Raw genomic sequence first — 21,082 nt, 5'->3', positions numbered from 1 at the left:
TGATTCTGTAATTAGTCAAGAAGATTTTCTTTTATTTTAAATGAGTGATCTGTTTATTCTTTGGTTTAGCTCCACTTAGCTCCATTTTTTTTCCATAGAATATAAATATAACTGATGTCTAGTAGTTGATGAGATGATTCTCTAAAAAGGTAATTGTCTAAATTATTATTCTACATCTCAAAATTTCTGTCAGCAGTAAAAGAAGCATAATCTCTAACCAGAAAGGTGAATGACTTCTCTTGCAGCAGTTCCCTGCAGCCAACACTGAAATGATAAAGACTTTGACTGAAATCCTGATGAAAAACAATAACACGATAACTATATTGGGAAACAAATGTTTTATTTTAGCAATCACAAAAAGTAACAAAACAAAAATAAACTCTTAGTTACAATATACAACGTATTAGTCATTCATCGTAGAGAATCGTGGTTACTGTACCTACTCTACTGAAAAATACTGTACAGAACTCTGCTATAATAAATTTTACAGAAAAAGAAAACAATTAGGAATTTTAACAGACTGTTTGAACATAATTCAGCTTAAAGTAACAGGTTTTCATAAATACTGAGACAGGGATCCTGAGTGACTCCTGAGATTGTGGAGAGGATCAGGTCTGTGGTGAAATATAACTACAACACTGTTGAATATTGACGGTTTCGTCTCGTGTGAGGTTGTACTTCGTTCCTCATGTACTGTATGTGGCCATTATTTCAGTTGAAAAACAAGGGCATGATCTAAATGTGACGTCTGATGAATGATAGATTTCAGCCCCAGTGGAAGCTTAAGCTGTAGGCGATAAAGTAGATTATAAGGAAATGGGCCTGGTATGTCGGACATTTTTCATGTCAGAAGTTTTTGTTTGCGTCATACTATATTTCACAATATAACTTTAGAGCGTGGGGTTTGTGATCTTGCCCAGCATGAGGATGGCATTAGAATCTCCCTCTATGACAGAAAAGAAGAAAGGTCGGTTGATGGACAGTTTCAGAGGGACGCCCGCTTCTTGTATCTTGTCCTGAGGTTCTGCTCCTTCCTCAGACATCTCAAACAACACCTTGTTGACCGCCTGAGAGAAGACAGGGAGATCTGTTAATGATGCACACATACACAGTGAGCGGCTTTTATTATTATGACAAACTGAGCGTCCATCTAGTTCACCTTATCTACAGTGAAGGGCTTGGTGTTGCTGAGTTTGCTGAACTCAGCCTGTGAGCCCAACAGTTTGGTCTCGACTTCTGGGTCCATGTTGGTCAGCAGGTCTCGCAGATCAGTCACAGAGGACATGGAGAACTTTGGCAGTGATAGCTCCAACAGACTGGGTGGGTGAGGGAGAAAGATTAAGTTTAAATTTCAAGACAAAAAGTATTTGAACTAAAATGGGAATTGTACCTGACTGTTTCTCTCCTAAAAATCCATAGCCTCATTTGCTTTACATTGATATGACAAGCCATTACTGACTGATGCACCGATAGACAGAAAGTAAGGTCTTTTAACCTGTAGCCAATAAAGTAGCAGACACTGTATATCCAGGAATTGTTTCTACAGTCATGACAAAAAAAAATCAGATACTTTTAGGTTTAATAACTTATGGAAAATAATCCAAGGTATAAGTGTAATACCGGTAATTACACTTGTAGTCCCTTGCAATAAATGGTAACTACAAAAGATGATGGAAAGAAAAATGGACGCACAACAGGCCCATAACATAATGTGACGTGTCAGAGGTAAAGATAACAAAAGATGCTTCAGCTTTCCAGTCCGTCAACTCATGAGGACAACAAGAGTGAGAAGTGACACCAGGTCTGGATTTAGTGTTTTAAAAAAAGGACAATACTCACCCTTCCTGGAGGCTCTGGTGCCAGCCAGATATGACTTCTGTGCGCAGCTTTGACTCTATGTCACGGAGGTTGGCCCCTTCATGAGGCAGGACCAGCAACATGTATGACCTTTTGCTCAGAGACAGCTTCACAACAGTGCACCGCCGCACCTTCAGCGAAACAAAACAAAGAAATATTGCAGATGAGTGACGTCATTAAGATTTGAGGAAGCTCAAACCTCCTGCTCATTTTTACATTACATACATTACATTTTTATAGTTAAAGGTTTGCAATAAACAGAAATACACAAATGAGTCAACAAATCAGCATTAAAAAAAACACAATTATACTGAAATAAGATTTACCTTATCATTCAGGTAGTGGTACTGACCCGTGTGGGTCATCAGTGGGGCCATCACTGTGGTTGTTTGATCCACATGAAACTCCTGCATGGAGGTCTTCTCTGGTTGGAAGGCTGTCCTCCAGTTGCCTAAACAGACACAACCAAAGAATACAGTCAGGTACTGCTGCAGGGAGGGTGCAGTAGTTTACAGCACTTTGAACGCTTATATTTGTAGGGTTTCAGTTTGTTATATCAGCACCTGGATCAATGCACAGAGCCAAATCTAAGTCTAAGTCTAATCTCAGTCTTGAATTTCAGAATCAACTCATCAGAGACAAACCTTGAAAGTTGAAGGTAGAAATGAACAGAAGGTCACTGCTGGAGTTCAGACCTTGGAAGATGCTTTTCACCTTCCTGTCTGACGTCTTCTCCACAAAGTTGTTGACCAGTTGCTCAGCCTCCTGAGGTTTGGAGAAATCCACACTGCGGATGAACGATGCGTCTGAGAAGTCCTGTGTGCCTTGAATAAAGTCCTGGGAGAGCTGAACATCCTGGCGAGTGAAGGCCCAGACCTGGGTAGTGATTTCATCTTTAGGTCCATCGTCCACCAGAGAGTTGATGCTCTGCAAGGTCTTGAGAACCTTGTGTCCATCCACTAAGGACACGCAGTCCTCTCGGTCATTGACACTGCTCAGGCCCAGAAGAAGCTGCAAGGATAGAAGAGGATTGGGAAAGATTTATTTTTCTTGAGTTAAAGTACGAGACCTGATACCCACATAAATGGTCAGGCCTATATCAATAATCCCTTTATTCAAAACAGTAAAGAATCAGCAGGGTCTCCTTCTCTAAAACTGTTTTGAGGATTGTCTCTAAAGTGAGAGCAAATCAAAAGCAAAGACCTGGAATGGGCGTGCTGTCTTCTTGGAGGCTCCCAGGTAGAAAGTCACGAGGGATCCGTAGGTGTTGACCGGAGAGAGGAGGGTGTTGGTGCTGTGCTGCTTGCTGCTGAGACCCTGGTACATCCTCAGGCCCAGAGAGTTCAACAGCTCTGCCAGAACTGCCGTCCTCTCTGTGATGTTCTGCCTCTGTGCATCCAGTGTTGACTGGTCCCTGCTGTCTGGTGTCAGGACTTCAATATCAAGGGGGGTCACAGGAAGGGTCTCCAGGGGCTTGGACGTCTGGGTCTGCAGGGTCTCGCAGCTAACATTCTCAGCGGCAAAGAGACTGAAGGGGTGAACGTAGACGCGGTTGGCCTGACTTCCTGACAGACAGCAGCATAGTAGGAGGACTAGAAGAGGCGATCTCTGCATTTTACCTCTGTTGGTAGTCACCGTGAAATGATTCTTTCTGTGGAGGGCGACAGATATTTTTAGTTAAAGATGAATTACCTTAAGTATATCAAAACACAAGCTGCCTCCTGTGCACCTCTCAGTGAGCACTGAGCATTGGGTGGTCTGTGAATGCTACATGACTATTAGTGTGGCTTTCGTCTGAAATCTGGCTGAAACCGATTTTCCGTCTCTGACCGGATTGGCTGGCAGGAACACTGGGCATAGAGCGGCATGTCAGTGATTGATTGATCACTCTTTGTGTGTCCTCTCTCCTGCTGGTCAGTGAATGAGAGCAGGCATTAACCTCTGCAACAGAGGTCGCATAGATAATGAAGACGCATCTATGTGCGTCTGTGTGCGCGCAATGTGGATATTGTTTATTGCTTATTTAGTTTAAAGATCCTTCACATTGGGGACACAAACTGAATGTGCTCAGGCAGTCATTAAACAAATTTACATGCTCACCATATATTAAGAAAAAAACAGTTCACTTTGGAAACTGATTGGAAAATATGATACTATAATATAAAATATAATAGATTATTAATATATAATAAGTTGCTAAATAAATTTCTACACACACATATATAAGTATATAATTAAAATGAAAATATACCGACAAGTTCATTAAAATATTTCACATTTTCTAAACTGTCCATTGTAATTTTGTTGCTGGTTCTCCTAATGAATACAGAGTAAACACTGTGTCAATCCTGCAGTTGGTCATCTAAGTTAAGAACTGGCAACTTTCTCTCCTTTATGAACACATTCTTTACATTAACCCAGACGTCTCTGAAGGAGAAGAACTTGGATAAGTGCTCTTATGCAAAAATAGGACTTTATCCTTTGAGTTGAACGTGCAGAGATGTGGACTGATGGACTCTTGGAGGAGGTTAGCAAACATCGGATTAACCTCTATTTGGACATGTACTGCAGGACATGGCCATGGTTCCTGATCAATAAAACCAGTGCACTCAAATGTTCTTATACACAACCTGGTGTACTTGTTGACACAGGTTAAAAAAAACATGGCTGATTCCTGATGAGAGACGTTTTCTGTCAAACTCCAGAATTTTGACAAAACTTATGCTATGATTGGATTCATAACAATATTGTATTCAAGTGGGATATCTGCAAAAATAAGTTGTCATATTTTTTTTTATGAAGTAGATAACCCTCAAATTAGACTAAAACGTTTATGGGAGAGAGAGTTTTTGACATTCAGAACACTATTTTTTGGTTTTGAAGAATTTAATGGAATAGTCCCCCTCAGTTCTCTAAACTCAAGCATTAGATTACATTCACTGTACTGCACAAAAGGCAATTACTGAGATTAAGTCAAAGTTTGCTCTTACCGTGTGTATCTGCTGTTCCTGCTGCTGAGTGAGGTGCTGAATGAGGTCCTGACTCCCCTGCTCCCTTACTTTAACCCAGCCAGCCGCCCAGGGTGCTCCCACTCTGGTTACTGATTAACCAAAGCAGCATTGAGTCAGGGGCTCTGCTGCCATGACTCACAGCCCGCTTTGTACCGACGAGCTGCTGCTATAGATAAATAGGTCTGACAGAGAGAAGAAAGAGACCACCCAATGTCCCTCTGCATGTTGACTTTAGGTGGATGATGCAAGCACATCCTGGAGGGGGTGAAAAGGAGAGCTCAGCTTCCACAAAGGGAGGAGTAGCAGAGGGACAGCCATGCTTGTTTGTGTTGTTTGCCATCAGAGTGACTCACTGAAAAGTCACCACATTGTAGGGATGTTAATTACGCATGTTCTTTGTAATTTTTGCCTAACGGGGTCAAACAAGTATCAAGTAAACAAGTCTCAAACTTGGTCACTTAAATCTACACAAGAATAAAAATTAACAGTCGCGTTTTCTCTTGAGTTTCACTTTCAGATGTAATCCATAAGAATCTTTATTCACTCCATGTCATTAGTGCAAAGTAACTGTTAACTATGAATTCACACTAATGCTCAAAATGCTTGAAAAAATTCTGTGGACATCCCCCTGACTCATATTTTTAACTTAATGAGCCCCTAAAAAAAGCTTAGAGAAAACTTACAAAGTGTCTGAGAAATGCACATGTATAGAATAAAGCAATACTGTGTCATGACTTCATCTCTCTTTCATGTCATGGTCAGTCTGTTAAAAAGGATGTTACAGCTGAATCTAGAGGGATAACAAACCAAGCAGGTCCTGGGAAAAGAGCAAACACCTTTCAAATGTTCCCAATAGGCAGGTAAACTCATTTGTTAATATATTGAGGAAAATCCTCCACACACACCTGATTCAACAGGCCAGCGTACACTAGACTGTCTCATCAAAAAGAGAAACATCATATCAAGTCAAGTGTTTTACAGCCCTGGTTTTATCTTCTATAAACATTGTTACAGTAATAACAGCTGATAACGGGAAGTTAGGAGTCTTCATGTAACGCTGACAGTGAGATGGATTGTTTTAAACGTCTTCTGTTAACAATATAAACCCAAAAATGTAATATACAGTATCTGACTGATGATGACATTCTGAACAGTTAACCTCATTCATCATTAATAGCTGAGCCACTGTAAATTTAAAACCACAAAAACACAAAAATATAATTATAAATAAGATATTTAATGTATTTTTAAAGTTGAATAAATACATAATGATCCAAGCAAGATTTTATTTACACTATGTACTACAATTCTTATTTTCCAACATGCGCAAATACAAAGATTTAAAAGTATTTCCCTTCAGTGAATAAGAGTTTACAGCCATGCTAGCTGCTCAGTGAGGCTGGACTTTAAAAAAAATAGTCTTTTGAGCCAAATGCTAATATCAGCATGCTAACATGCTCACAATGACCATGTCAACATTATCATTCTTAGCAGGTATAATGTTTACCATATTCAACTTAATTTGGTGTGTTAGCATGCTGACATTTACTAATTAGCACTGAATATGAAGTACAGCTAATGGGAATGTCATTTGTTTTCCAGGTATTTGGTCATAAACCAAAGCATGGGTGGATCACTGAACAGGGCTGTGCCCAGGGGGCCCCCTAGGCATTACCTGCAAAATGTCACTGAAACAGGCACATACCAGCCACAAAGAGACACAAAATGATGACAAAAACAATTATGAAAACGTATCTGTGCTCAGCAGCCCATTATTTCATGATCTGTCCATGAACCAAAGTATTGGACAAATTAAAAAATCTGACCTCATGGTGTGAAATGAAAAGTTAAGGGATCTCAAAAGTAATTGCAAATCATTCTGATGGGAACATGAAGGCCCAGAATTTCATGGCAGTCCATTTTATAGTTGCATAGACGTCTAAGTCCCGTCACAGTGGTAGACTGATATTACCATCCCACAGGCCACCGCTAACTGAAGGCTAATTAGTTATATAATTTTGTCACTTGACTGATAACTATAACTTAATTTGCCAAGAAATGATGACACAAAGATGTTTTCTTAAGAATATGTGAATCTTCAGCTGCAAAAAAATAGTTTTGTTTTTTTGAATAAAATAATCAATTCATCTGATTTACTGTATATGGTATGAATGTTTACAGGACAATTATAAGCTTTAACATACATGAAGATGCATCATTATTATAGTGTATATATATTAGTGTGAAAATAAAAATGCAGACATGTTTGATGTTCATATTATTTTACTGTAACAGGATGCAACTGATGCAGCAGGATTCATGCGCTGACAATAGTCACTCACAACTTTTGCAGCAGATGTCAGTTACACATGAGATCATTATAGTGTATATTTTATTATCAACTCATTTGTAAGTTCCCAAAAGCAGCGTGAAGGTCCAGTGTGTGTCTTAAGCAAATATCTTAAAACACGCATCCTGAAATGTCAACAATATTTATGATAGTTAACCAAGTGTGCGTTTCTCATGCACGATTATTGAGTAATTTATCACTATCACATTTGATGACATCAGAAACTTAAAGGGTGCTATATCATAGTGGGCTGTTGGGTATATAAGCTGCCAAGTTCAGCATCTGAAGCAGTTTGGAAGATGAACAGATTTACAATGTGGACTCTGTTGGTTCTTTGCAGCGTGATCGCCACACATGGAGTGCAAGGTATTATGCACTAATTTCTTATTGTTGTGTTTTTCCTCTTTGGTTTTGAATTATTTTCTTTTTCGCTCACATCAGTATTACATTTGTCTTTTTAGGGCAGTAATGGGCAACATTAGACTGAGCACTGAGCTGTTGGGGAGATTCTGTGTCTATGTGTTTTTACATTTACTTTTCTTTTGGCTGTTGTTACCTTTGCTCTAACTGGGCTTTTAAGTGGCATTGATCTTTTGTTTTGTGATCCATAATCCATCAGGTGGTGATCGCTTCCAAACAACAGTGTTACCAGGTTCTCCAGGTACAAAACTAATTCTACATTTTTAGTTTAGCTTTAATTGTCTAAAATACGTACATCAAAAATGTTGTCTCCCTTGCCCTGTTTCCATCAGAATGGGTTGATGTGTTATTGCTTTCAGGTGGTTTTAGCCAACAGTTTCCATTTACTAAGAATATTAAAAGTGAAGTGTTTATTAAGATAACTAACGTCCTGAGTTAAATTTTCTTTTTCGCTCACATCAGTATTACATTTGTGTTTTTAGGGCAGTAATTGGCAACATTAGACTGAGCACTGAGCTGTTGGGAAGATTCTGTGTCTATGTGTTTTTACATTTACTTTTTTTTGGCTGTTGTTACCTTTGCTCTAACTGGGCTTTTAAGTGGCATTGATCTTTTGTTTTATAATCCGTAATCCATCAGATGCTGATCGCTTCCAAACAACAGTGGTACCAGATCTTAAAGGTACAAAACTAATTCTAAGTCTCTCTTGCCCTGTTTCTATCAGAATGGGTTGATGTGTTATTGCTTTCAGGTGGTTTTAGCCAACAGTTTCCATTTACTAAGAATATTAAAAGTGAAGTGTTTATTAGGATAACTAACGTCCTGAGTCATCTGAGTCACAGAATGTGTTGATACTGTTGTGTTGTATCGCTCTGTCTTTCTACTTTTTTTTTCAGTTTCTGATGCAACATACGGACATTTTGGAACAAGTGATTCTGCAGGTAAAATGAGTTCCAGCAAAGCACAATGTCAGCTCATGGTTGTGGGTTTTTGCTTTGCTCAGTCAAAACATTAATGTAAAAAGTTTAGTTTTGTCAGGAGAGATAACCACACAGATCAAAAGCAATTGGCATAAACACCTTAAACACACAATAAGATTTTTTTTGACAAAATACCTTTGAGGAAGTCTTTGACGTGTAGATTAAGAAGAAGTCATTTGTGCGTTTCCCAACCCATTGTAGTTCAATATATGATCTCAGCATTTTTTTTTTAATTCTCTATACTGCACCATAACATTTACTTTGTTTGTCTTACTTGTAAGACTATCAATCTTGTTGTCGGTTGTCATTTGTTATTTCTCTATTCTTTGCAAGTCTTTTTAGTTTTACATTTTCATAAACCTGAGTTTCTTCATCTGCAGCATGTGGTGGTTATCTGTATAGCACCAGTGGCACCTTTTACAGCCCCAACTATCCACACAATTACCATGACTATGCAGACTGTACTTGGTACATCAGACCAGGCAGACAAATTGTGCAGCTGGAGTTATCTAATGTAAAGTAAGTGTATGTCCTGCGGTCACTAACTACTGGCGCTGTATTGTCTGTGGCTTTAATTTCAAATCCCTGCTCTTCTTTTGCTCTTATGACAGCATTGAGAATCACCCACAATGCGGTTTTGATGCCATTTACGTCTATGATGGCTCCAGCACTGGAAGCAGGCTCCTGGGGAAGGTGTGTGGCTCAAATAACACCATCTTCCACTCCACCGGGTCTTATTTGACGGTGCACTTCAGGAGTGATGGCAGTGTTAGATACTCAGGATTTCGTGCTTACTACAAAATTGTGGGTAAGTTGCTTTGGATGTGACCAAGATATTTTACACAGTGTGTCCCCATTCTAATGGTATCTAGGATTTCAACAGTAGTGGAAAAAAAACCCAAAAAGTCTTGTTACAACCATGTAGAGATTGACATAAACTCTGTTTTGTCTTTTCTTTCTGCAGCTGGAGGATCCTGCAGATACAGCTGTGGCTACCAAGTTGGAAGCTGCTCTTGTTCTTCAGGCTGTGAATACAGAGGGAACTGTTGTGCTGACTATCTAAGTAAGCAGTGGCCGAAAATAAATAAGTACATTTGCTCATCTTCTGTACTTAAATAGAGTTTTAAGGTACTTGTACTTTGTTTCAGTATTTCCATTTCATGATACTTCTACTCCACTTCATTTTAATGGGAAATCCTGTATATACATACTGTATATCTGACTCCTATAGTAACTTTTCAGATTAAAATTTCACGTAAAACAACATATGATAATCTTATAAAATACAATACAATTGTTGAAGAGTAAGATTGGTTGGTGCCACTGTTTCAAGTCCACCAGTTTTTCACATGGTGTAATTTAAGTCACTGTTTGAGGCCCAAAAGCATAAAAGTGTACAAAGATTAGAGAAATAAAATATGAAAGCAAATGTGTGTAGCAGAAATTAGTTTTTCATTCTTTGCTGCCCCTGCATTAATCATCTCATGACCCCAGTGATTTATACTGTGACCCTTTGGGGTCCAGTTACATTAGTTAAATGCTCTTTATGCATTAATGTATCGGTATTAACAATATTTTGATAATGTATTCACTGTTTTTCTTAGCAGAATGGGTACCTTTACTTTTAATACTTTAAGTACACTTTACCTCTGAGCTATTACTTTAGCAGGATAATGAATACAGGCCTTTTTACTGTAACTTTCACATTGTTGTACTGATACTTTTACTTTAATCTGGGTACTTCTTCCACCACCAGACCAGGCTGTAGCAATATGATGGTCTTTGCTGAGTAGAATAGGTGAAGCATCAAAAGGCTCATATATCAATCTAATCTCTCTTTCACACAGATTTCTGCTCAGCCACGTCTGCACCAGTCACAGGTAATTTAATCTCTCCAAGTAAAAGTTCCATACATTTTTCACTGGAAGTTTCTCCTGTAAAAGTAATTGTTTTTTCCTAGCTCGGCCCTCGTGTCGTTACAACTGCGGTTCCAACATGGGAAGCTGCTCCTGCTCAAGCTCTTGTCAATACAATGGCAACTGTTGTCATGACTACAGCTGTAAGTGTCCAGCAGTTCTCACGCTTCAACAGCTTCACTATCTCACCACTGTTTAAACCTTCATGATTACTAGAAGAAGCGAGGAGGAGCTGAATAGGAGTGAAAATTGATAAATTGAAAAATGAATGAATTCACTTCTGTAATTGTTGTCTTTCTCTCAGATTACTGTGGAGCTGAAGTCACGACCGAAGGTATTTAACTATCTGAAAACTGTTTCAAGCAGCAGCTTAAAGGTCAAATTAATATTCTCTTACAGAGAGTTGAAAATACTTTGGTTTGACTATATCATCCTGTGTCTCCCAGCTCAGTCCTCATGTCGTTACAACTGCGGTTACAGCATGGCAAGCTGCTCCTGCTCAAGCTCATGTCAATACTATGGCAACTGTTGCTATGACTACAACTGTAAGTTCCAAGTGTAAAAAATCAACAGCATTAGCAGCCCTCTCTTGATGAAGGAATCTCTGTCAAATTCCAGTGTAATACTGTGCTGAGAATGACACATAGCAGTAGGTGTATTATAAGTTATCATGCAGTAAGTTAATGACCTCATTTTTCTTTCTCTGCCATGTAGACTACTGCCCATCAACGAGCACTACAAGGTGGCCTACCACCACAGGTATAAAAAACCTTCAAACTTCAGCCAATTAAGCTTGGAGAACTTGATATGTAATGGTTCCTCAGTAGCTGTAATGTAATGTCAATGTTATCCTGTGTCTCCCAGCTCAGCCTTCATGTCGTTACAACTGCGGCTACAACATGGGAAGCTGCTCCTGCTCAAGCTCATGTCAATACTATGGCAACTGTTGCTATGACTACAACTGTAAGTTCCAAGTGTAAAAAATCAACAGCATTAGCAGCCCTCTCTTGATGAAGGAATCTGTCTGTCAAATTCCAGTATACTGTGCTGAGTGACACATAGCAGTAGGTGTATTATAAGTTATCATGCAGTAAGTTAATGACCTCATTTTTCTTTCTCTGTCATGTAGACTACTGCCCATCAACTAGCACAACAAGGAGGCCTGCCACCACAGGTATAAAAACCCTTCAAGCTTCAGCCAATTTAGCTTGGAGAACTTGATATGTAATGGTTCCTCAGTAGCTGTAATGTAATCAATGTCAACGTCATCCTGTGTCTCCCAGCTCGGCCCTCGTGTCGTTACAACTGCGGTTACAACATGGGAAGCTGCTCCTGCTCAAGCTCTTGTGAATACTATGGCAACTGTTGCTATGACTACCACTGTAAGTGCCAAGTGTAACAAATCAACACGATTAACAGGCTCAGTATCCCTCTCTTGCTGAAGGAATCACTCAAATTCCTCAGGGCTCATACAAACATGGCGTGATAATATGTTTTGTTCACAGTTGCAGAATAAAAAGCAGGTGTATCATCATGTTTTTTTTTACACAGTAAGAAAAGGTTTAAAACATAGTTACCACTTTATTCCCTTCTCTCTGTCATGTAGCTTACTGCCAGTCCACCATTTTCAGAATGTAATATTTAAGAATTAATGTAATATCAGGAGACTTCTATACAGATTATAATGTCAGTGAACTGAGTAAATTGCTGGAAGTCAAAATTTTTAGTATGACCCTCTTTATGAGTAAAGAGGGTCATATTCAAAATTTTGTGATTTAGCACAGGATTTAAAAAATACTATTTTTATGTCTCTAATGATGTACTTCCTGTTGAAACAGGATGTTGGGGCAGAACATGCGCTGATCGATCATTGTGAAATCTCTTATTTTTTGTGCTAAAAGCCTCAGGAGCAGCATGTCTTCATTTAGCCTGCCTGTCTTTACAAAGGACCACACAGGCCACAAATTGTTGATGCTGACCACACACGCCACTTACAAAATGTATCTAAAGTAAAAGGCTTCCTATCACAGTCAAATGCAGAAAAAAACTTGCCTACGCATTCATTTTAGACTACTGCAATGTCCTTCTTACCGTATTTAACACAACTGCTGGTCGACTGGATAACTGGATAGACATGGTTGGATGATATTTTTTTGTTCACAGATGTTTGTTGAGGTATATGAATGATTGTAATTGTTTCATTGTCTCTCTTTGCCATGTAGCTTACTGCTCCTGGACCACTGAAAGTGCCACCTCAGGTATGACCAAGCCTCTAAACATTCTGGAGAATGTGTAAAGCAGCATGTCATTTATTCTGCTGGCAGGAATGTCTCTTCTACGTCTCCCAGCTCAGCCCTCGTGTCGTTAAAACTGCGGCAATTACATGGGAAGCTGCATATAGTTCGCTGCAATGACACTTGTGCCATCTTGTCCACCTTTAGCAACACCCTGTGGAGGCTCTTTGTCTGGTTCTGGCACCTTCTCCAGCCCGAACCATCCCAATTACTACTACGACAACGCCTACTGTGTCTGGCAGCTCAGAGCTCCGTATGACCAAAGAATCTTCCTGGATTTCACGTTCCTGCAGTGAGTGAAGACTGGTTCTTTGGAGACCATTAGTATAAATAAGCGCCCTCAATATGTGAATTACACATGGAGAAATTACAGTATGTGATGACAGGAGTGACAGAGAATATTATCAACTTCCTGGAAAAAATACCAACAAAATATAGATTTAGGCTCTGAATGGATCATCATTAAAGAAACTGTATTTCGAGTTTTGCTTCAGTAAGTGAATAATCTTAACAATCCATGGCTTTTATCATATTTTTTTAACCTAGATTGGACAACTGCTGCAACTGTGACTACGTTTCAGTCTATGATGGGCCATCTGTCGGTTCACGATATCTGGGCAAAGTGTGCAACAACAGTCTGAACACTTTCTACTCGACCTCCAACTACATGACTGTGCTCTTCAGAACTGATGGTTCTGTTGTTGGCCGAGGGTTCAAAGCTGAGTTCATGAGCTCTTTGCCACCAAACTCAGGTAGAGATATGATATATTTGATATTTAATAGTGGGTATAAGACACTGAGTTTTTTTCAACTTATGTGTTAAATGTCTCTTGCGGACTGAAATACATCCTGTGAAACAATCTATACCGTCTGCTTTGGCTTGTAAAACTGTCACGAGGGATATCTCAATTTGACTACAATTTTTTCACAGAAAGCGTGTGTTACAAAGAAGGGGTATGGAGTTTGAAAGATGTGAGCAATTACCAGGCAGGGAGGATCTAACCAAATGTTGCTGTTGGTTGCATTATGGGTAATGTACAGTAGCTGCTCTGTGGGGCTGTACATAGGCGCAGTGGAGCTTTGCGCTAAATACAAACATTGTCAATGCTTAAGCATGTAATGTTTACCATGTTTACTTAATTTAGCTACAAACAAAATACAGCTGAGGCTGATGGGAATGTCATTGGGTTTGCTGTTATTTTTTCATGAACCAAAATATTTGACAAATTAAAACCTGAATGTGCCGTTAAATGATGGGATAATCCATCTGCCACATATGTGAACCTCATGGTAGTGCTAAAGCAAAAGTCAAGGGATCATCAATGTCAGTAGGCTTCATACTCTGGGGACCAAGAATGTTTTTGCCAAAATTTCATGGCAATCCTATGAGTGCTTGCTGAAATATAAAAATTTGGACCAAAGCGATGGATCGACCAATGCTAGAGCAACACTTGGGTAAAAATGCAAGTATTGTGAAATGCTACACCGTCATCCTTAAAGTAATTCAAGCTGTTGTAAATATCATGTCTCCTCTGTCAGGTCGAGTGGACTGTTCCTCAGACAACATGAACATTGTGATTGAGAGGAGTTACCTGAACTCTCTTGGCTATGACGGCCACAGTCTGTACCTGGACGACCCATACTGCAGACCCCAGGTTTCCCGCTACCAGGTGGTCTTCAGTTTCCCCATCAACACTTGTGGCACCGCTCGAAAGGTAGACAACTCATCACCTTCTGGAAAAGTCGCAATATGCAGTACTTCTCCCACAAATTACAGTGATGATTAGGACATACAGTAAATGCAGATGTCAGTGGATTCTTGAGTGTGACTGTTTTCCACTATCTTCTACCATGAACAGTTTGAGAATGGCAGAGTTGTGTACACCAACGCTATCCGTGCCTACACCTCCAACTCCGGAGAGATCACACGCCAGACTCACCTTAAACTGAACGTGGGCTGCCGAATGGAGCAGGACTCAGTGTCCCAGATTATGTACCTTGTGGAACATCATGATAACAGTAGCATTGTAGGCACAGGCAGATTCAATACCAGCATGGCGTTCTACACATCCAGCAGCTTCTACTACCAGGTGTGTTCAGGTAGTGGTAAAGGAATGACTGTTTATGCAGAAGATTCCTATTGTAAATACTTACACATGATGCTGATATTTTACACTCTCAGGTGACTCAAGTTCCATATAAGGTGACACTCAACCAGGACATGTACGTCCAAGTGGACCTGAGAAGGGGTGACAGCACCCTGGTCCTCTTTCTTGACACCTGTGTGACCTCACCATCGCCCCATGATTTCCAAAGCAGACCTTACTACCTGGTCCGTAACGGGTAAGATGAGTGTGTTGTCTTGCTTCACTGCTCCCCACAAGCAGTGTAGATAGAGCACCTAACCTGCACGGGCTTCCTGTGACTGTTTTCGAAATAAGAGTGGCTGGATTGGTGTAGTCAGTGTTGAAACTTCTAGTGTGTCCCATCAAACACCAGTGGTGCAAAGTAATCAAGTACATTTGCTAAAGTACTATTCTTAAGTACAATTTTGAGGTACTTGTACTTGTGTATTTCCATTTTCTGATACTTTATATTTCCTCTCCACTACATTTATTTTACAGCTATAGTTACTTGGTACTATACAGGTATAAAATATTTCACAACAAAACACTTATAAGTGTATATAAGTGGCACTGTTAAAGATTAAACCTGTGTTTCCCAAACTGTATGGCTTGTGACTTATTAAGGAAATGGCAGCCGGGGCCTCTTGTAACATGTTTCAGACATTTACAATTTGTTAGCACTTTTATTTGCAGTATTGGAACTTTTACTGAAGTAAGGGATCTGAATAGTTCTTCCACTTACAAATGTTAATAAACAAAGTACAGGCCCTTGCTATTCTCTTAACATGATAATCCATGTCCCTTGCATAGTCACAGTACGTGAATTGTCCAGTAACACTGTCTGTCTCACCTTCAGATGTCCTGTGGACAACACCTACTATACCTACACCAGTGGCACCCGTGCCTACGCCCGTTTCAGATTTAGGGCGTTCCAGTTCCTGCGAGCCACAGAGTCGGTTTATATCCAGTGCAAGGTCCTGATATGCCAGGCCTCCGACTACAATTCCCGCTGCCGCCGTGGCTGCAACAGACGTATGACCAGAGATGTGGGGTCAAAACATGACAGCCAAACTCTGGTCATGGGTCCCATCCAACTCAAAGGTCTGTAGCCATTCGTACCTGGTTTTGATGTCAATAGTGGATCAATTGAAAAAATCATATTAGGTTAACAGGAAGAAAAATCATTGTGATCTCATGAGCTCAAAAAACATAACAATAAAAGACATTTCACTATTTCTCTTTGACAGAACTTGAGAAAAAGGAAGAAGGGACTGAGAAGCAGGACATGAAGCAGGACATAAAGCAGGACGTGGAACAGGACAAGAAGCAGGACAAGGATTAACTTATTGCAGATATTGCAGTGAGCTGCATCAATCTTTACAAATCTAAATCTCCTACCATTCTTTTCACTGTGACTTTATTATACTCACCATTTCTCTTTATTGCATTACCTGATTAAAAGCATCATCAAAAGACAATCTGTGTTTGTGAATTTCATTATGTTATACTCTGAATGTTTAATATTAACACCCCATAAAATTAATATCACTTTTGTTGAATACAGAGGTGGAGAAAATGAAAACAAAAGACAAGATGCAGCTCTGTTAGAAAACACTTTACTTATAAATTAGTTAGATTAATCCATCTCACAATAAAATGATTTGCCATCCCAGAGGGAGAGTGATCGCCAAAAGGCTTCAACATTCACCATTACCTATGAACCTACGACACACTGAGAGAACATAAGGCAGTCATTACTGGATGCCCCTATTATTGGTAAGCATGGTGACAAAACGGTGGTCCTAAAAACGGTAACTATGTTCTCCACACATGTTGCTAAGCAACAGACAACAGTACTCAAGACAAAGAACAATCTTGCTAAAGTAGCAGTCTTCCTGCAAAACGATTTTGCTTTTTTGACACTGAACATCTATCCAACCACTCAGAATACAATACTCAGTAAATATTCAGAAAAGCACTGGGATCCATGTGATGAATGGGGGGATTGTGGTGTGTTATCACAAAGGCTAAAACTTGGCATCCCCAGTGCTACGTGGCAATTCTGAAAAAGTGTTCACATGAGACACAAGACTTGGTGATTCTGTCCTAAACACGGAGATACTGGTTATCAAAGTGACTTCATACAATATCAAAAGATCAGAATGATATAGTTAAAAGGATATGCAAAACCCTTTTAAGAAAATGAGAGGAGTTACCATGATGCTGGTCAAGGAAGGGCACTGTGTGGAGGAACTTCAAAAACAACACGACTTCAATAAAATCTAGTTTAACATCTTAACTGGCTGACCATACAAAGTGCGGCCAGGTTTTACTGTAAATGCCACCCATATAGTACAGCTGGCATTGATTTCAAAGTTTCTTAGCAGCACTCATGGAGCAGAATTTTGGCAAACAAAAAAAATCGTGGCTACCATAGAAAACTACAATGGCCCAACTTTTTTTTTTCTAAGGTTCTGGGCCTATCCATTACAGTAAGAAGAGAATAACTGTAATAATATTAATCTTCAAAGTAACAGTCCTCTTTATCTTGGACACACAAGAAAGTGACTATGTCAGGCACTGCAAATAAATAGTAGTAATGCACCAAGCACTGAAATAATTTCAACAAGGCTTAAGTAAGATCACTCGAGGCCAACAGTTTGACTCCTGTGTGAGTATCATTACAGAAATCTTTATAGCTCCAGGAGTGTTGAGAATTTATTTGGGTGACTCAGTCAGAATCGCCCTGCAACACACATTTGTTTTGTCTTTACAGTTTGTATTTTTCTAAAGGAACATGCTGTTAAGAGTGACAGCCAATTTGTTGACCCTCCCCACTTTACTCTCTTAACAGGCACAGGGGGGCCATGGTCATGCTTTTTTCTTCCATGAGGTGATGTTATATTTAGGGTTTTTTTTTTTTTTTTTTTTTTTTTTTTTTTTAAAGAGTCAATGGAGACATTACATCTAACAACTGTATGTGTACATGGTTTCCTCAAAATATGTAGTCTGCCCTTAGCATTAGTTATATCACTTGAGAGGGATTGAAAAGCATCACCTCTGCGTTTTGACCATCATATTTCAAATCATGTATATGCAACATTACAGTTGACCATTTTCTATGGTATATTTTATAAGTTGCTTTTAGATTTGTGAATGAATTCCTTAAAAAAAAGAAGAAGAAAGAAACAAAGTTCAAGGAATCTTGTGAATTTGGTTACCTACTTCATTCAATAAGGTCAGTTAGTTTGGCTGAGTAGGGAAGTTGTCTTTATTTTTTAACAGCACATAATTGTGACTCCCTCAATCACCACAAATAAATTCTCAACCTGTTGAAAACACTGATCATCCCTTTATAATACACTTGAATGGGCACCTTTAATTATATAAAATGGAACCATCTGAATGTTGACATTTTCCTGTATAAGTACAACTTTCAAAGGCTAGGCTACATCAAGGCCAAGTAAAAGACCAATAAATAAAATTACTATGGAATTAATAAAAAGAAAGCTGTCCGTTAAAAGTTCATTCAAATTCTTACTCAGTCATCCATTACTTGTGCTGCCCGCGGGCAAAGTGGCAGGCAAAGTCGTACTTGCTCTTGCACTTGTAGCCACAGATGTTGCACTGGAATGGGTTCTCGTACCCATGGCAGCCCATGTGGATGGTGTAGAGGATGTTGTCTGGGAAGTAGATGTCACAGTGCTGGCAGTGATGCAGCATGTGGGAGTCCTGGAGTGGGGCGGACAGGCCTGGAGCTGGTGTACTGGGCTGGCTGTTGGAGATACTAGGGGTACTGGTGCGCCCACTGTGCTCACTGCAGGGTTCCCCTCCAGGGCTGCAATTGCTGTGGGGAGGAGCCCGGGGCTCTGGGGTGATTGGGGAGGAGGAGGAGGCATGGGCCATGCTGGCTGTGACAGCCACAGGAGCTGTGGCGGGGTGGGGCTGCTGGATGAGGAAGGGCTTCTCATCTACGATAGATTCTGCTCCTGGAGACATGGGAGGTTGAGTCTGACCCTGGGACTCTGAAGGGAGGCTGGCCAACTGGCCTGCCAGGGTGGAAAGCTGGTTCAGGGGGTTGTCCATGACCATATCATGGTGATGGTGATTTTGATTTGTGGAGAGCCCGTCCTCGACTACTCGATTCTGATTATCATAGGTCTCCTGACGTAAGTGGGGCAGCTCATGAGAGAAGTCATTCACATTGTCAGCCTTGTGCACCACCATAGAAGGGGGGCTGAAGTTGATGAGGAGCCGGCGGCCATAGCCCAGTGAGCTGGCCTTCTTCTGTAAAACACTCAGCATCTTCTTGTGGGAAAGTGAGCGAGCACCTTTCATTGGCAGGAGTTTGTGACGTCTGCGGCGATGGTGCGACAAGTTGCTGCGATCACTGCAGCGGAAGGAGCACAGCTCACACTTGTAAGGCTTCTCGCCTGTGTGTGATCGCATGTGGGCCTCCAGATGGCGCTCGTAGGCCGAAGCAAATGGACAAAGGTGGCAGCGGTGCGGCTTCTCTCCTGTTTAATTGGAAAAACAGGATCAATAACAAAACTTTGTGCGTGTTATCCCCTGAAAATTAACTATTAACACTTACCTGTGTGAATTCGGATGTGCTCAATAAGTCGTGCTGTGCCTCTGGTGGCATAGTTGCAGTAGCGGCACTTGAGCTTGCCGTCATATGTCCTCTCAAAACCATCCACAAGGATCCCTGAGCTGTCCTCAAGTGACATGTCCACTGCGGGGTGGTCCAGTCCATTTTGACTGCAGTCTGCATACAGGAACATTAGCAGCACTTATAATTTATACAAGAAAACACCAAAATGATACCATACCATACAAGCACTGATTATACTTTACTATATAGGGAAACAAATGATTTGGCAGTAATGTCTTATTTTCATGAATACCATAGCTGCCTTTAATTCATTTAGCTGGCATTCAAGTTGTAACAACATGTAGTCCAACTCTTATGTTAACTGCATATTATAGGTGGCACTATGAAATATAAACAGGACAGTAGTTCAGAAATTGTTATCAAAACAACAGCCAATGATTTAACAAGCTGATTTATCACAGATTTATTGAAGGATCAAGTGGAAAACAATGACCATGTCTGATTACTCCTGCAGTAAGTGATAACATTCATTAAACTACATCTGCTATCAGATAATGCCTATAGGGACATCTGTCAGCGGGTTGCCTAAAAATTAACTGAACAAATCTGCACTAAACCGACGCATAAAAAAATGCTGAATTTACATATAAGGGCTATAAACAGAGGTTAAATGACACTAGCAGTAACACAGTTACTTTACCTGCTGGCAGCTCGTCCGCCTCCTTGACGCCGCTGACAGAGCCTGATATCATGTTGACATGTTGAGTCTGCTGGCTCAGATACTCCTGGAAATCCTTCACAAAGTCCAGCGTGTCCGGCTTTTCCTCACCCATTGAAAGAAAGCGATGCAAATGTCCAACACTAAAAAGACGTGTTACGTGTTTGACTGCGGCGATCACAATTATGAATCTGCATGAAGTCAGGGAATTAAAATGTCATGAAAACACATATGCAACCAACCACATTAAAAAAAAAAAGTCTAAGTATCCGTGTCGTTAACGTAGCTAGCTGATTTCCAAAGTTACACACCTACCTCTTCGAAGATAAGTCGTCGGTTAAATGTAAACAGTTTTGTTTGCTCGCTTGGAAAAGCTGTTTAGTAGCTATCCAGACACAAACAATGGGGTAATCCTGAAAACCAGTAACTGTCAAGCAGGAAATCGGCGCGATCCGATTAAAGCTTGGTCGCTCCTACACACCGCTCCTCATCACCGTCATGTTGTTACCAAAGCTACGTACGCTGCTTTAGCTGCACAGCTAACGTTAGCTTAACTCGGAGATAGCATCTTTGTCAACAGCTACGCCGGTATCTGCTCAACACGGTCATCACTTACATAGTCCGTATGAGTGTCCGTAAACCCCACAAGTCTAATACTAGTTTTAAAATATCCGTTCCGTCGACACACTCGATACAATTCACAAAGAAAGACAACCTGCGAAATCAAAACAATAAACCAGTTTGAGGGGTCAAAGTTCAATATCTGTGCACCGGTGAAAACCGTCCCGCCAAAAA

General features: G+C 40.2%; 3 protein-coding genes and 1 long non-coding RNA gene across 6 annotated transcripts; 2 read left to right on the top strand and 2 right to left on the bottom strand.

Moving 5' to 3' along the window:
* Positions 1 to 319: 319 nt before the first annotated feature.
* agt (angiotensinogen) lies at positions 320 to 5,018 on the bottom strand. Its single transcript, XM_056395739.1, has 7 exons — positions 4,848 to 5,018; positions 3,061 to 3,508; positions 2,502 to 2,868; positions 2,184 to 2,308; positions 1,840 to 1,988; positions 1,160 to 1,316; positions 320 to 1,067 (listed from the first exon to the last, which is right to left on the bottom strand). Exons 2-7 carry the CDS (start codon positions 3,469 to 3,471, stop codon positions 891 to 893), a joined length of 1,386 nt encoding a protein of 461 aa, XP_056251714.1. The 5' UTR covers positions 3,472 to 3,508; positions 4,848 to 5,018; the 3' UTR covers positions 320 to 890.
* A 3,226-nt stretch (positions 5,019 to 8,244) lies between these two features.
* Positions 8,245 to 9,131, top strand: LOC130181059 (uncharacterized). The gene is made up of 3 exons (XR_008829520.1): positions 8,245 to 8,319; positions 8,535 to 8,579; positions 8,999 to 9,131. It is a non-coding gene; the product is annotated as an uncharacterized LOC130181059 (long non-coding RNA).
* Positions 9,132 to 9,235: 104 nt separating this feature from the next.
* On the top strand, positions 9,236 to 17,918 carry LOC130181425 (CUB and zona pellucida-like domain-containing protein 1). Its single transcript, XM_056395641.1, has 18 exons — positions 9,236 to 9,426; positions 9,583 to 9,681; positions 10,466 to 10,498; positions 10,579 to 10,677; positions 10,839 to 10,868; positions 10,981 to 11,079; positions 11,249 to 11,293; positions 11,399 to 11,497; positions 11,664 to 11,708; positions 11,818 to 11,916; positions 12,757 to 12,792; positions 12,976 to 13,120; positions 13,375 to 13,580; positions 14,368 to 14,543; positions 14,688 to 14,918; positions 15,011 to 15,171; positions 15,811 to 16,055; positions 16,202 to 17,918. Exons 4-18 carry the CDS (start codon positions 10,614 to 10,616, stop codon positions 16,294 to 16,296), a joined length of 1,776 nt encoding a protein of 591 aa, XP_056251616.1. The 5' UTR covers positions 9,236 to 9,426; positions 9,583 to 9,681; positions 10,466 to 10,498; positions 10,579 to 10,613; the 3' UTR covers positions 16,297 to 17,918.
* ikzf5 (IKAROS family zinc finger 5) lies at positions 16,555 to 21,033 on the bottom strand. 3 transcript variants are annotated; one of them, XM_056395649.1, is made up of 4 exons: positions 20,603 to 21,033; positions 20,270 to 20,430; positions 19,549 to 19,722; positions 16,555 to 19,471 (listed from the first exon to the last, which is right to left on the bottom strand). In XM_056395649.1, the coding sequence occupies exons 2-4, from the start codon at positions 20,400 to 20,402 to the stop codon at positions 18,507 to 18,509; spliced, it is 1,272 nt and encodes a 423-aa protein (XP_056251624.1). In that variant the 5' UTR covers positions 20,403 to 20,430; positions 20,603 to 21,033; the 3' UTR covers positions 16,555 to 18,506. The 3 variants fall into 3 exon arrangements, with proteins under 3 accessions (XP_056251624.1, XP_056251622.1, XP_056251621.1); XM_056395647.1 differs by having other exon boundaries at positions 20,270 to 20,478; positions 20,599 to 21,032; XM_056395646.1 differs by having other exon boundaries at positions 20,270 to 20,478; positions 20,603 to 21,032.
* Between the last annotated feature and the right edge of the window lie 49 nt (positions 21,034 to 21,082).

The sequence above is a fragment of the Seriola aureovittata genome, chromosome 14 (genome assembly GCF_021018895.1).
Source record: "Seriola aureovittata isolate HTS-2021-v1 ecotype China chromosome 14, ASM2101889v1, whole genome shotgun sequence".
Classification (NCBI taxonomy): domain Eukaryota; kingdom Metazoa; phylum Chordata; class Actinopteri; order Carangiformes; family Carangidae; genus Seriola; species Seriola aureovittata.
Note: the sequence above shows the minus strand (reverse complement) of the source record. Positions and strands in the feature narration are given on the sequence as shown.